The sequence below is a fragment of the Mixophyes fleayi genome, chromosome 3, assembly GCF_038048845.1.
Source record: "Mixophyes fleayi isolate aMixFle1 chromosome 3, aMixFle1.hap1, whole genome shotgun sequence".
NCBI lineage: Eukaryota > Metazoa > Chordata > Amphibia > Anura > Limnodynastidae > Mixophyes > Mixophyes fleayi.
In genome coordinates, this window is record NC_134404.1 from 152,814,247 (window position 1) to 152,831,406 (window position 17,160).

General features: G+C 38.7%; 1 protein-coding gene across 2 annotated transcripts in view; it reads left to right on the forward strand.

The window, feature by feature from the left end:
• The window catches only part of COL19A1 (collagen type XIX alpha 1 chain), a 603,039-nt gene that overhangs the window by 241,423 nt on the left and 344,456 nt on the right, over positions 1–17,160 (forward strand). For both annotated transcript variants that reach the window (XM_075202581.1, XM_075202582.1), the window contains exons 16-17: positions 5,220–5,249; positions 10,542–10,586. In XM_075202581.1, the coding sequence (XP_075058682.1) occupies positions 5,220–5,249; positions 10,542–10,586 (75 nt within the window). The remainder of the gene's footprint in view (positions 1–5,219; positions 5,250–10,541; positions 10,587–17,160) is intronic.

Consider the following 17,160-nt stretch of genomic DNA (forward strand, 5'->3'; position numbering starts at 1 on the left):
GGGGGCTATTAACCAATCACAAATGAAGATGAAGAAATTTAATGGGTAAAAAAGTGTTTATCATTTCTTCCTCAAGCATGTCTGGGGTCATGAGTTTGAATCCCAACCAGGCCTCATCTGTGTTGAGTTTGTATGTTCTCCCTTTGTGTGCATGGGTTTCCTTCAAGTGTTCCAGTTTCCTCCCACACTACAAAAATATACCAGTAGGTTAATTGGCCTCTGACAAAATTAACGCAAGTATATGTATGTTAGGGAATTCAGACTGTAAATTCCAATGGGACAGGGACTGATGTGAATGACAATTATTCTCTGTACAGTGCTATGCAATTGTTGGTGCTACAAATAAATTATAATAAATAATTACAATGTATATAAATGGGTAATTACAGTTTAGTTGGATGATGGGCTTTAAACCGATTGGAGATCAGTGGAATTTTAGTGGCTATCTACTGAAGTTTTACTAGTAAATAGTGATATATCTAGATATTTAATGAAGAAGAGTTGTTGTGTTTGCATAGAGATAAATACGGAGGACATGGAGCTGTATAGGGTTCTACTAGACACAGAATTTATGTAATATTATAACACGCTACGTACAGCACATGAGTTGTATTAGTTTTCCCCATACCATACACTTACAAAAGATGTTGGACAGCACTGTAGTAAAACTGTAAAGCTCCTTAACACCATGCTCATGTCTTGGTAAGGTCACTGGCTCCCAAAGAATTTATAGGTTTGGTTGGTGTGCAACAGCATCGACTATAACATGAATATTGGTTCAACCCACCAAGTAACTGCCTCCAACATGTGTTTGTGATTGGTAAGCTTATAACAATAAATCTGGAGTAAGATCTATCTTTACATCAGCAAATGCACTGCTGAATATGCTTCTCTCTGTGAGGAACATTAATCAAATAATTATTTTGGGTATAAAAATTGATCTGTGTGAAAGCCAAATGATTACCAATTGTACTTAGTCAAATAAACAAAATGTATTCATGGATCAATGTATGGTTTTGACTTATGCAAATGTGGGCTGTATTTTTTAACAACCCAATCAAGAGGTTACGAGTGTTCGTTTGGTTTATTACTGCTAATCAGGGGAATCAGTTCATGAGGATCAGTCTGTGAATCAATTTGCGACTCATGTCTAGGTGCAAGGATAAACATGTCGACTGAACACATTGTATCATATGAAGGTTATCTCAATTTTATCATTCTACAAACTCTATGTATAAATGTTTTATCCACAAAGAAACACTAAAATTGTTTCCATTTATCACAGAGATTTCGATTAATGATTTCTTACACCAGCAATTTCTCGCTGGTCCCATGAGAATTTAATAGCATGTTTTACTGTACCTCATGAGAATAATATCATTACTCTGCTATAACAATTTTAACAGAATCATTCATGTTACCATATTCTGCAGCACATCATTGTCATTTGTCATTATTCTTCCACGACTGCTATTGATAAAGCAAAAGCGTTACTAAAAGAGGCATGTTTCCTTTTTTACTTTGGATTATTGTGCCTTTTATGTAACCTACAAATATATTGCTGACATTTTATAGCAGAGGGTGGACTCTATTGTATCTGATAATCTGTAAAGTGTCAAAACAACCCGGTCATAGAATTATAGAAAAGTTGTTCACCACATTATGTCATATTTCTGGGAAAATCAGCATCATATCCATAGACATTGCAGATCATTTCTGCAGTGTTAAAGCTGTTCCCTCCTGCTTTGCCGTGTTTTTTTTTTATGTAATATATCTATTTCCTGTGGTTATTTCTGTTTTTACAGAGCTACACACTGAAAAGTTTAACAAAATGGTGGTAATTGTATAATGGTCATATGACGGGCACATGTCTTGCGATTAGACATGTGCAGACAGTCTCCAATCATGTTATCTTGCAGCTGTGTGGCCTGCCACTCATTTTCAAGGCATATTTAGCCAGTTTCGCACTCACTGCTACAACTGAACAACTCAGTTTACAGTTACCATGACTATACGCAATTGTGCCTCATATTTATACTTCCTCCCCATGTATAATTCACATACATTGCCAAATTAGGGGGTTCCTCAAAATTTTATTTTTTTAAATGGGCATCTATTTTGTAGGGCGATATAGATGTTTTACCTCTCTTACTGTTTACACTTGATTTGATTTTATGTGCTTTAAAAATGTATTTACTCTCAAATATAACATATATATTGTAAGGTACTGCACATTGGGAGAGCTCACACTGGAAATTTCCAACCAGCAAAGGCTGAGCTTAAAAAAAACTGATGTAGAGTAATACATATCTATGGATTTTAAATGTATAATAAGTGCCAATAAGTTTCAAATAAGTGGTTATTTTTTTTTGTGTGTGTTTAGTTCCACTATAAGTACAGCACTTATGGTAATTGTGTTCATCCAGTAAGTTTGTAAAGTTTGCAGAAATAAACAGTGGCTAAAGCAATACTTCCATGAATGGGAGAAGGTGCTGTTAAATATAGTTTTGATATTTCAACTCTTCGGGGCCTTGTTATATGTAAAAGATTTAAGACAAGTGGAGGAATGAACTGAAGCGTGCCATTTAGGCAAAAATTAACAATCACTTTGGTATTTAAGCAATAGTTCCCCTTGAAATTATATAGGACAGCAATATTGCATAATACAGAAATGGGAATGTTTTTTTAAAATAAATAAAAATACAATTTCAGAACCTGTATAATTTTCTTTGATGGATTAACCTCTGCATTATTTAAAAAGAAAAAACAAATAGAACACTAAATCTTATTAAAGTGTATTATCTAGTAAAATGTGTATAGATGTAGCAATCCACAAATTGTTATATAATAATAGGCTATTTAGTTAGTCTTCTGTTTGTTTGCCGCTTTAATAAAACAAATCGCAAATAGCAATGAGTTTCCTAAACCGTAATATTGTAATTCCTTGCAATACATTTTTCTGCCACCAAATGACACCTTGACAGATTTGTACTGTGCATGTCAATGAACGAGAAGTGCGCAGTGTATGAGAGTGCTTTGTTATCAAAATTTAATGTTTGTATCCTGGCTTAAATGAATGAATCACTGTGTGTGTGTGTGTGTGTGTGTGTGTGTGTAAATAAATGTCAGCCACTTGCAGAAACAACATGTGGCTGGATTGCGGAGAAAACTGCAAGTGACTGACATTTACCTCCACTAAGACCACAGATGCTGCACTGTGCAAAGAAAATAATATTTTCATTGCAAATTACAAAACAGATAGCATGCCCCCTTCTCAAATCCTCATTATAATAGGCAGAGCTCAACAACACACACTTGAACTTATCAGATCCGAGTACCGAGCCGGCACGGTACTTTCGCGCGCCCACAGAATTGAAAACCAGGCAAAACTTCATCGTATATCGGATCTCGCGAGTTTTGGATTCTATAAGTACCGCCCTCCATGGCGATCCAGTGCCATTTCACAGAGGGACACAGAAGCGGTAGCACAGTTCTTGGCAGTCTCTAGTGCAGTTGGGCAGCGTCATAGGTAGAAAAGAAAGAGGAGGGGTAGCAGTGTTCTCCAAAGTCTTCAGTGACATTCAGGAGAGCTCCATTGCTCCATTGCTAATTGTCATTGCTGAAATACAAATAAAAGGTCTGGCAGGCTTGGTCTTCTAAATCTGCAGTGACATTGTACTGTGTTATCAATATGGATTCACAGCAGTACACAGAAGACCAGGAGTAATAGTAATCCCTCTATGTCATCTGCTAAAGCCTATGTTAAAGTGCATAGTGTTTTTATGTCAGGGAAACAAAAATTAAAAAAAAACACCTTTTATCTTGGTCAAGAATAAAAGACCTGTAATCCAGGCAAAGTTATCTGCAGAAAAAAAATAAAATTGCCAACATGCCATTCTACACACGCAGTGGCAATGAAAGAATGAGGCCTTTGCCTTTCTTTATGAGTACTAGTTCTGCAACTGTCACTGAGACATCTTCTTGTAAGGTCAGTCATGACCATGCAAGACCTTGTCATTCGGACTCCAAAAGTGGTGTCCAAATACTTTTACGTGTAAAGCTGAGCTGGAAGAAAACACTAAGGCATTAGAGGAAAGTGTTTGTTCAGATTCAGAAATTACACAAATTCCTGAGTAGAGTCTATCCTCGAGTGCTATGTGTAATCCTGACCCGTCTGATAGTGTACCCATAAAGAAGGCCCCTTTCAGCATTTCTGCAGATGTGTGTATGAACAGCCCAAGTGTAGCCAGTGACACACAAATTGAGGATGCCACTTTGGAATTGCAACAGGATGAGGGGGATATTTGTGTAGCTGATGAGGGCACTAATGAGGATGTTGATGAGGATGATGTCGCCATATATTAGCTGTAGAATTACCACAGTTATCCAAGGAACGGGTGGAGTTATCAAATGAACCATAACTGATTTCATGATCCAAGGACAATTCCATCTTGCACCACTTTTCTTTTCTGCCACTGCTGTGTGGCAATGTTTCCTAGATGTGCTATGAACTGCCGTGTGTTTGAGTCATTGCTCTGTTGCTTAGCATCCAGCCAGGTCGCTGCAGTCTTTGTTTGAAAGTGTATGAAAATAATATTGTGACCTGTGAGATGGTCAAAATTTACTGCAAATTACTTGAAATTAGTGTTATTGAGGTTAATAATAATGTAGGGGGAAAAAAAATCAAAATGATGTGATTTTACCCCCAAAAAATAGTGTTTTTTGAAAAAAAATTTGGGAACCAAAACATGCAAGGGCGGTTTTGCAAAAACCAAAACACGAAGTTAATCCAGATCCAAAACCAGAACACGGGGGTCAGTGAACAACTCTAGCTAAAACCCAACCCAGGCTGGTCAGCGCAGGGCCTCTATGGAGAGAAATCAGCGCCTCTCTTTCACAGGCTTCCAACCCCCTCCTGAAAAGTGCTGGGGTTTATCTGCAAGTGGCTGACGGTTACTTCCGCTCGGATCACAGTTGCTGCCAATTCATGAATTTAAAATGATTTCTTGTAATTATTTATCACCAACATCCGTCATTCAGTCTAAACTGATGTTCCCAATGTAATCATGGGCTAAGCCATGTATTAAAAGTAAAACTGATCAATGGTTTGATATTTAACATAAACCTTATACAAGGATAAATCTACTGCTTGGGTCAATTTGATGCTTGCTATATTTGTAAATGACATAATTTAATATATTATTTTATTTATATTCTAGATTATTGCAGCTGGTATAAAAGGAGATTTGGTAAGCACAAGCATTTATTTATATTTACATAATTCAATCCATCCTATTTACATAAACAACTAAGCCTGTTTCATATTATATAGTGTGTGTATATATGTATGTTTGTGTGTGTGTGTATATATATACAGTATATGTAAATTTATATATACAGTTTATGTGTGTATATATATATTATATTGTTAAAAGCACGCTAAGCAAATTCTGCTCACAGGTTTGCTGAACCACTTTGCTGTTTTAATCAGGTTTGTCAGGATGATATAAACAGCCACTGTAGTAGTTTCAGCAATCACACAAATTTTTTTACAGTCAAGCAACCCTAACACTAACTAGACAGATAGTCCCCTAAATAGATACTGGCCACTCATTGGCATCGGTCGCACCACCCACAGCGCAAGTCCAGCTATTTAAGCTTCAAAACACTACACTAGATGTCCCTTAATTAATTACACCCAGATGCTCCACCTGTGTTCCTGTGCTTTGTGTTGAGGAGTGTGCAGACTTTACCATGTGTGTAGCCTGAGCCTGCAGATTTCCAGGGAAACTAATAGTATGTGAGATATATATAGGCATGTGTTGTGACAAAATCACTGGATTAGTGCGGAATGGAGAGGGATATGCCCCAAGCTTTCTGTCTTGTGTACAATCAAACACCAGGGAGTGTTTTTGTGTGGGGGAAAAGCTTCCCAAAGTGTGATTCCCATGTGTAGGAAAATATGGTAAGGGTCCCTGATATCCCATGGATGCAGAGAGGGCAGGCTCCATCCATTGGGCCTGTTAACTGGCTCTTCCAGGTTGCCAGTGATCGGGAATTGCACCTGAGTGGTAACAGTAATAGGCTGCAGCTCTGCTTGGACACACTCTCAGACATGGGGTGGAGGTTGGATGCCTCCTGAGTGACTTTGCTAATGGTGAGCAATGATTTCTATATTTGGTATGTGTGTGGGACATAAGGTTCTTCACAGGAGAGAGTCTTCCTGAATGTTTAGTTAGTGCTGAACAGGCAAGGTGTTTATTTTTGAATTTTTCTTTGTTTTTCTGTTTAATAAAACTGGCCAGTTGTTCTGAAAACCCTGGACTTCTGTGAATTCATTGCTTCTGTTTCCTTCCATCTATCCCAGGAGGTGGCACCTGTTTATATATTATAGTGACCGGGTTAGGGGAACAGGTGCCATATTCTCCTGGGGTAGATGGTAGTGTACAGCAGCAGAGAAGTCACACAAGTCCAAGGTTTTGGTACAACTGGGCTCATCCAGGTTTATTAAACAGAAAAAAACAAAGAAAAGCTTCAAAATAAACTCCCTGCTTGTCCAGCACTAAATAAACACAGAGGAACACCCTCTCTCCTATGGAGGACCTTACAAAATATAGAGGTAATTGGTCACTGTTTGCTGAGTCTCTCAGGAGACATCCAACCTCCTTCCCAGGTCTGAGAGACAGAGGAACCTGCCTAGCAGCTTTTTTAAACGTTTCTCACAGGTGCAAACATTAACCAGTCTGCTGTCAGAATGGCGGAACAGAAGACATGGGCTGGTCTTTGTAAATAGAGCTCACCCTTTTCTTTCTGTTTACACCCAAGGACCGTTATCAGTTTTTCTTGAAGCTACACTCTTTGGGAAGTTCCTTCCCATACAAGACAATCTCCTTGGGGCTTTAGAGCTTACAAGACAGAAAGCCTGGAACATATACTTCTGCCATTCACCACTTTCCCTGTGCCTCTGTCTCAGTATAAATATAAATATATATATTCTTACACGCACACACACACACACACACACACACATACATAAACACATACAGCTGTGTGTGTGTATGTGTATGTGTATGTGTATATATATATATATATATATATATATATATATATACCGTATATACTCGTGTATAAGCCGAGTTTTTCAGCATACTTATGTATGCTGAAAAAGGGCACTCGACTTATACACGGGTGAACTTACCTGGTGTCCGGTCCCTCGGCTTCAACTTGTCACGGGCACTAGGAGTCTTTACCCAGGGATCACCAGGTGGTAAGCTTACCAGAGCAATGTAGATGGTAATAGTGTACTCTGGTAGCAGGGTGATCACGGAACAGGCAATAGTAGATGATGAGATGCTCAGGAAAGTCTATGACTAGCAGCACTGGTAATATGGAGGTAATAGTACACGAGGAACTGTATGGACAAGGGCAAGTGGAGGTAGTCAGTGGTCTGCGTTAGCAAGTTGTACCACTGCTATAGTGAGGAGAAATGTCCAACAGAAACGAGGAGGTGATGAGAGTCAGCGGTCTGCGGATAGCAAGTGGTACCGCTGTCTGAGTGAAGGAATGGAATCCAAGTGGAGGTATCCGGGAAGTCAGTGGTCTGCGGTAGCAAGTTGTACCACTGCTATGTGAGAGGAATGGAACAGGTGATACCGGAACAGGAATCAGTGGTCTGCCTTCAGCAAGTTGTACCACTGAAAATATATGTGAGGAGGTGTACGGGGAGAGACTGCAACACAGGATGTACACGGGCACATTAAACACGATCCACAGTAATATGCACAATATATATAAATGACTGAACAGGTCTGCAAATGTAGGAAGTCTCTGAAGTAATCCAGCACAAGGTAACACAGTCAATGATGGCAAAAGACTCAGCGGATTGCAGACTCCAGAGGAGAACCAACACAGTCCAGCAAGATATGCAATACACCAGCACAGTCAATGAGAAGTATGCATACCGTGGTTCAGAAGGCAGTCAGACAGGAGTGCAGTGATACCTGGGCGGCAGGAGGCCGACAGGATGAGAAGTCCCTGGATGTAAGAAGCAGGAGTCTAGTAGGTGCAGCGCACAGGTAAGTAGACCAACAGGGACACGAATCCAATGCTGACAGGAGGGTATCGACCAGGGGAACCAGGAAGGCGTGGAGAGCGGATCAGCAGTAGATGGACGATAGGACTGGCAGCGGCAGCAGGACTCTGCGGACCCACGGGAGAGATGAGATGAGGCTGAGGTGCACAGGAGCAGCGGATAGGAATCAGCTTGCAGTCACGATGATGAACACAGGCGAGTTGCCAGCTGGAGGCTGTAGTGCACGGAGGCAGCGGATAGGAATCAGCTCACGGTCACGATGATGAACACAGGCGAGTTGCCAGCTGGAGGCTTTAGTGCACGGAGGCAGCGGATAGGAATCAGCTCACAGTCACGATGATGAACACAGGCGAGTTGCCAGCTGGAGGCTGTAGTGCACGGAGGCAGCGGATAGGAATCAGCTCACAGTCACGATGATGAACACAGACGAGTTGCAAGCTGGAGACTGCAGTGCACGGGGGCAGCGGCTAGGAATCAGCTCACAGACTTGATGATGAACAGGTGAGTGGATAAGGAGAGAAGGCTGTAATGCACGGAGGCAGCGGATAGGAATCAGCAAACAGTCACTATGGAATATAATAGCGTTGAAGTGGTATAGGAGACTGTAGTGCACGGAGGCAGCGGATAGGAATCAGCAAACAGTCACAATGGAATATAATAGCGTTGAAGTGGTATAGGAGACTGTAGTGCACGGAGGCAGCGGATAGGAATCAGCAAACAGTCACTATGGAATATAATAGCGTTGAAGTGGTATAGGAGACTGTAGTGCACGGAGGCAGCGGATAGGAATCAGCAAACAGTCACGATGATACAGTTGATGGTAGAAGTGGTATGGGAACCACAGTAGTAGAAGTGGTTAGGAAACCACAGAGGTAGAAGTGGTTTGGAAACCACAGGAATCAGCAGCGCTGAATACACGAGGAAACATAGGAACACCTTCAGAGGCTCATGGGGAATGAGACTCCAAGATCAGGCAACGTGGTGTTGACCACAGGTGCTTAATATAGGGAGTGTTGCCTGATCTGCCAATTGAGTTAAAGGGACATACACTGAAGTATAGGAAAGGGCTGCGCATGCGCAGACCCTCAGGATGGAGGACGACCACGGTTCCTAAATGTCCGGGAAGAGGCACTCACGGTCCGGTGAGTGACACAACTTCTGCATATGCGTTCCAACACAGGAAGTTCGGCATTTGGAATGCAAACTTCCACTGCCGGGTAAGTGAAAAAATATTCTCTCTCTCTCTCTCCCTCTCTCCCTCTCTCCCTCTCTCTCTCTCTCTCTCTCTCTCTCTCTCTCCCACCATGTTCATACATTTATATCCCTACCCCTTTAGGTTAGGTTGTACCCAATGCCAATGATTTTATAATCATTTATGAATGTTCCTTGTCATCTACTGTTATTTATGGTTTAGCTAAAAATGATTTCATAGATTGAACCTATCATTTTTATTTAGGTTTTTAAATTAGCGCTCTTTTCCACCCTAGGCTTATACTCGAGTCAATAACGTTTCCCAGTTTTATGTAGTAAAATTAGGTGCCTCTGCTTATATTCGGGTCGACTTATACTCGAGTATATACGGTATATATGATATGTGTGTGTGTGTGTAGATAGATAGATACAGTGCTTTTTTTGTAAGAAAAAAGGTGCCGGAACTCACATCACGTAGTCAATCACTGTACACACACACACATATGTCAGTTGTGTAACGAAACATAATGGCCGCCGCCCGCAGTAAGCTTTCAGTGCGCAACCACACAACCAATCACAAGCTGAGCAGCGCCACAAGTCGCGCAGTGCCATCGCAACCAGCGCGGACAAAGTACGCATGCATCAGACTCGACACACAAGCAGCCCGCATACACTGTTTTAATGATTTTGCCGTCGACCTGCTACGCTCGACAGGGCGATTCAAGTCCACGGGGACCAAACATCAAATGTTCAAGAGTTGCTTTTAAAACTTGGAAAATCTGTTGAAAAAAGGTGCCGGCGAGTACTATGAGAAAAAAAGCACTGTATGTATATGTATGTATATATATATATATATATATATATATATATATATATATATATATATATATATATATATTGCAATATAAGGATATCAGAAGCTACAAGGAGTTGCGGTTGCTGCAAACAAGCATACATACATGAGGCTGCAGGCAGGGTGCTTTTATACAGAGGACAGAACTTTTAACATCCTCTTTCTTTTACAATAAACCACATGTCTTGTATGAGGTCCTCATATCCATGTGTGTTTTACCTTCACTGACAGTTCAACGTTCTCCTATGTAACACTATCAAAATGAGTGAAGTATATGTTATGGAAATGACAGCTCTACTCTTAAACATAAGTTATATTTACAGGAGTGATATCACTACTCACCAAATATAAGGACACATTTGGGAGGATATTTTTTAAAGCATTCACTTGTATACTTTATTATAGGGAAGTGCTGGTCCTGCAGGCCCCTCTGGAAAGGAAGGACAAAGAGTAAGTAATTTACATTGTTTTATAAAACATTTATTTCTGTATATATCATTTTAGATTTTGCCTCAAATGGAAAAGAAAATGTTTAGTTTATAGCGGAAGCTCACGTGAACCATTATACTTTGTCGCTGTTTGTATTTATTACAAGAAGATATAACTAGTGCTATTTATTATCTATCTGTATGTTGTTGTACACATGAGCTCATGCCAGGTTGAATGTATCGCTTGCCTTTGGCTTTTACACAATCACAGCTCTCATGTCATATTAGGGGATGATCACTGTCAGAGATAGGCCCCTCTGGCTACTCCCTGATTTAATATCTTATCATATATTCCAACAGTCGTACAGTATATCACCTTTATTTTGTCAGGAAATCGCTCCTGAACCCCTTTATCTGTCACAAAACCGCCCTCAGCGCACTCGTGACTTGAAAGTTTACTGTAAGGGAACACCGTGGATTCCTGCCCAAATCTCACACTCATCTCTTTCTCTAAGGCTACAGATTTACTGGTCCCTTTCCCAACACAGACACCCGCCTCCACACCTCTCTGCCAACTACCACCAGCTACGTATAAGGGCCATAACAAACCTATGACTTAATTATCCAAATGCGTACACTCGGTGCTCTGTTAGCTAGACAGTTAACCCTTCACACTCTGGTTTCTAAAGAGTTAACCCCAGCCATGCAATCTCTCTCTTCTATTCAGGCAATGGATTTGTTTAGAGCAATAAGGACAGAACTATTAAATTGTTAGATTTAATATAGAAAAGGTACAATGCTTACAGATAATAAAAAACAATTAAAGATTTGACATACAAATAAAAAATTGCAAACAGTTATAAAAACAAATGGGATGAAAGTACAGAGCTGACATATAATAATCTGAATGCCTGGGGGTAGGTAGAAAAGATGGACAGTCCTTCAATTAGATTGATCTCCAAGAAACTGACAATTTCTTGTAACTGGTCTCAGCTTTGTAAAGTCACCTTCCAGGGGGTTGTGGTCTGTGACACTTTTAAAATCACCATTTTCATGTTGCCTGATTTACTACCCAATTCTAGCTTTTATTATTAATAGATCCCCTATGAATTTACCCATTTACTGATACCAAACAGGCCTGGGTACAGGGTATCCATTGAGCTTATACTCATTTCCTCAACTTCTCTGTGTGGCATAATTCTTAATTTGACATATAAGCTGCCCTACATCATGCTATTGAGGAATATGTTATATGAATAGGTTGATCACTACTTTTAGTGATTTGAAGTGGCATATTTGAAACTGAATTTTTTTTGTCTATGTAAGCTATAGCCAAGTCAGCACATGGTCTCCTTGAGCCAGACACCATGCTGAGTGGTTCCTAAAAGTCTATTCAGGTGTTAGAACTCCATCCTAGGCCAGGTTATAGCTCACTGCATGGGCCTTTAAAGCTGCACCAGGTGATACTGCTATCTTCTAACACTGGGATGTTCAGAGCCAACAAATATATACATAACAGACTCCCTGACCTCACATTTTACACTTTAGTAGCCAATTTATCATGGATTCATTTGATATACCATATTTACACTGCAGTTATGGTTTAGGCCTTATTCCCCACAATTATGTGATGGGTTAACCCTTATAAATAACTGTTAGTTCTCTATGTTCATGACAATCACTTTTGGAGAACTCCTGCTTTTTAAACCTAGAGCTGGTGTAGCAAACATAAGCCTCAGATGTAATCTAAAGTCAGACACTAGATTATGACACATCTTGCTCATTTCCATTGTAACTAAAAGTCAAGTACTAAAATGCATCCAGCCCTCTGCAGTAAAGATCTAGGGAGCTCTGTTGTAAAGGACAGCATAGATTGAGCACCCCTGTACCCAGCTTCAGGTTGGCTTACTCCCTATTTGCTATATGGGGAGGGCAGGCATTAGTAAGAGGGGTGTTGTCGAAAAGTTATTAAGCTAGTTGTCTATATATTACAAATACAGATATATTTTATAAATGTAAAGGAAAATGTCTGCTTTTCTACACTTTGTCCCTCCACCAATTACATATTTATCAATATTGGATCACTTATTTACATATTACATGTAATTGTACATGTATAGAAGGATTATATAATTTATAAGTGTCCTTAAGCTCTATAAGTGCCTTGGGCAGTTGATGCATTATAAAATGAGTTTACTCATTGATCGGAATTGCTTTATCATGTTACTTATATTGTCTGAATTTACAGATTTTGAATGCTTGGCGATAAATAAATCTTAAAATTCATCCAAATAAGGATGGAAACAGATTCAGCTGTATTCAAGCAGTGAATAAAGAAAGATGAACTATGGTGTATCTCTGGTCTATCCAACCAGTCCAGTGTTGATTGTGAACTGTGTGCTGTCCTCACTTTCTTCATTCCATTCAATGATGCGCAGTGTCGGTTATGATGTGTTCACTAAGTAGCGAAAAGGTAGCGAAAAGCCCAAAGTAAACCCACCACAGGAACAGGAAAATGTCTGTGTGTACAAGCCCTTATAATGGTGGTAATAGTTGAGTAATAATTGTATTCTTGCAAAGAAAGTAATTCAAACAAAACCTTCCTAATAATTGAGGCATATTCACAATAGGGGAGGACTGGCACTTTGTGTACTTGGGGCGGGGAGGGGGGGGGGGAGATGTGGTCGCAATCACAGGTACAGGTAAGTGATCCATGTCCTTTGAGTACTGGCCTGGCATATATTTATATATCTTGTGCTCATAACATAATTTCTTTTTTGCATAGTTATGCTAGTGGATTAGTAGATTGCTATGCATACAAAAGACCAAATCCTACTTGCCAGTATTTCCAGTGTATATTAAAATTGTAACCCCCTTTTTACCCATAACAAAAGGTAAAATATTATTGGAGTTTATGAAATTATTTCAACATTTAGGACTCCTTTACTGTTAATTAAATTTTCTGCCGCTAACACTGGATCAGTGTGTTAGACTATTGGATGATATTTTTTGGGATATTTAAGTACTTTTAAGTTGCAATTTTTCTACCAGCTGACTTAGAGCCAAGGAAGAAAGATAATTAAAAGTGGTCTAATAGATTATTGAAACTACAATATATGATGTAATCTTCCATGCATAATGATAATCTTTGTATTAGACTTGCCAATACCGATTCTAATGAGAAATCATGAAATCTTTAATAAAAAGTCCAGTGCACTTTTGAAAATTGTATTGGGACATGTGCAGAGAAATAGAAAATTAAAATGACTTGTTATTAAAAAAATTCATCTTTTGAAACATAATACATGAATGTGCATGAAGTCAAGGTTTTATTCAGCCAAAAATTGGCCATGAGTGGGCAATACATATTATAGTACAATACACCAAGTGGGCACAGATGTCCTTGCTCAATGTTAATAAATGTAATACAATAAAGCAAATGTTGAAGTAAAGAATATACAATGCTGGTAACAGTTGCATTCAATTTAAAATGTAACTTCTCCTTTTGGGCATCTCAAAGTGATTAATTGAACGAAGGTAATGGAATATGTAATGTGAATATGACAAACGTATAAAATATACAGATGTGCTTGCCGCTCTAACACATTTGTGCAAGTTAGAACAGTCAAATATCAACCATGATGATAAAGTTATTTTTTTCCAATTTAATATGAGGCAAATGTATCAATTCTTGGACATTTCTCCCATATCCAACTGTAAACAAGTCAGTTATAGCTAATCAGGGAGATCCTTAAGGGAGGAAGAGATATGGTATAATGCACCCAGTAGTGTGACATATTAGGATATGAGAAGTAAACGAGAAGTTATACATGAGTAATAGTGTGTTTCCTGACAAAGCAATTATAATATTTTAGGTTTTTTTTAAATATCAGTGTATTAAAATGATCTTATACTTTTTTGTTTGTTTATGTATTTTATTGATAAAAGAGATGAGAGTTGTGAGCTTTCTGAGGCAGGCTGCTGCCTGGGGAAGGAAGATGGCAGATGCAGAGCTAATGCTGGATGTACTTGTGGTCAGTGTTGTGGTGTATGTAGTGGTGAATAAACACGCTGACCACTTGGATATATTACGTAGAGCAGCCACTGAACCGTTTATTTCTGATACATGCACATAATACAAAAGAGGACAGTTGGGCACATGATATAAAGAACACGGTCTAATGTAAACTTCCAGGGACTATTACATAGTCCACATATACTGCAAGTGTAAAGTCTAGTTGAAAACACTATTTTCTAACATTACTGAAATGTGTATATGTGCAGTAAATTATAACAGCCAATCAGATATTGATGTTCATTTTCTAACTGAAATTGGATGGATAAAATGTAATTGCTAATGTTTGTAAATAACCCTCACTATGCTAAATGAACAGTAAGGTACCAGCAGTGCTATCCTCTACTGAATTATATTTTTTTAAGATGACCTCTTTTGATGAGTGTGTTTGCTGATGTTATTGTTAAGGTCATAGGGGCTATTGTGCGATGTAATAGTCACCTATGTAACTGATAAGTGATGCAGTAGTGTTATTTGTTCTATGTGTTATGTTTTATGAATGTCCCCAGAAAATCGCTGGTTGTGGCACCAGTTAGGTTATGTGTAGCCTTGTCAGCCTAATTTCATAGTATTTTTTAAGGTTTGTAAAGAACCTTAACTGTGCTATTATTTAATTTTTTTACTGTTTTCCTGGGTTCTGTTCTCAAATTAAATATAACGTTATTTCAAATCTAACTTTTCACATTCAAGTCACAATTAAAATAAATATAGAGGTTATCATCATCATTATCTATTTATTTATATAGTTCCACTAATTCTGCAGCGCTATACAGAGAACTCATTCACATCAGTCCCTGCCCCATTGGAACTTACAATCTAAATCCCCTAACATACACACACACAGACCGACAGAGACTAAGGGCAATTTAATAGCAGCCAATTAACCAGTATGTTTTTGGAGTTTGGGAGGAAACCGGAGCACCTGGAGGAGAACCATGCAAACACGGGGAGAACATACAAACTCCACACAGATAAGGCCATGGTCGGGAATCAAACTCATGACCCCAGTGCTGTGAGGCAATATGAATAAGAAAGCTCGGGTACAAGGAGTCGGAAAAGGTCATTACCCAATATACAGCTTGCAAAGGTTGCAGGATTTTTTTCACATGCATGCCAGGATATACCTATATTAAGGCAACTGTCTCTGGTAACAAGTTTGTGGGGGCAGGAAAATGGGGGATTCATTTTACAAATGCAACTTTCCTGTGCATCAAGGAAAGCCTTTTACTATGTTGGTATAAGTCATAACGCTTAAATATTACAATATTTGTCTTTTAAAGTACACACAAATCATATGCAAATGTTTATGGCAGTTTGCATTAGGCATAAGGAGGGTGCCATTTCAGATGCTGCATCAGACAACAGAATGACTATTATTATCCTTGAAACGTATGTGTTTGTCACGGTCTGATGTGTATGCTTGGACTAGTGACAGATCCTTTTTACGATCCTTAACTCTGCTTTAGATAACTACAAAGTCCTTTTTAGCAGAGAAGAATAAAATTAGGAGAAAAATAAAAGTTTCAGTATTACTTGCTGTACATTAAAGAATAATTCTGCTGAAATGGAAAATTTAGGTTTGATTGAAATTTTCTAAGTGTTTCTAAAGGTAGAATCAAGATTTTAAAATTATTCAAACCATAAACCAGAATTATGGTATTATTAGACTGGAATTATATTATTTAAAAAAAAATTTTTTTTGTTCTTTCAAAAAGTGAGCATGTTGCTATAACAACCAGATTTTACATGAAAAGCAAGTACTTGAGCACTAGTGATGTCAAACATAAAAGCATTAAAAAAAGTTGATTAGGCACTTTTTTTTGTAGAACAATAATTAATTTAGAAAAAAGGGGTACATATGGGAACAATTACATTAAAGGGGGAAAAAAAGAAACACCGTTTGCCTGCACAGTTGGCAAATTATAGGTTTCTAAAATTACATGTACATGTACAAATTACTACTACTTAATCAATAATAAGTAATACTTGACTTAATGCAGTACCACCTTGTAAATGAGATTGTTCAATGGTGTTCATCTGAATAAAGTAAGTGATTGATTGATTGAAACTAATCAGTTAACATATTTGCAATGACCAGCTCTGGGCTGGTGATCTATCATACCTCATTTTTCTCACACTACAAATTATCATAACATTATGTAATTTCCTGATTGTCATTTAGAACTTGTGCTTTTTGCTGATTTGAATTGTGTTGCTGGAAATATGGTGGGCATTGGACAGAAAGCTGCAGATCTTTGACACAGTTTCTATACATTACGTTTCATATAACATTCTATACCTCTTAAGAACCAAAATTTGATTGAAAGATTATATGCCAACAGCCACTTTCTACCTTGGAAAACATTTTCAACTGACCCCTTTTAAGCATCTGAGTGGTGGCTTTATTATTGTAGAAATATGTGGGCCCCATAGTGAAATTGTGATGGGGCCCTCTATGCACCTGTCACTCACCGGACTGTGAGTGCTACTTCTCGTGTGTTTAGGAACCGTGGCCGTCCAC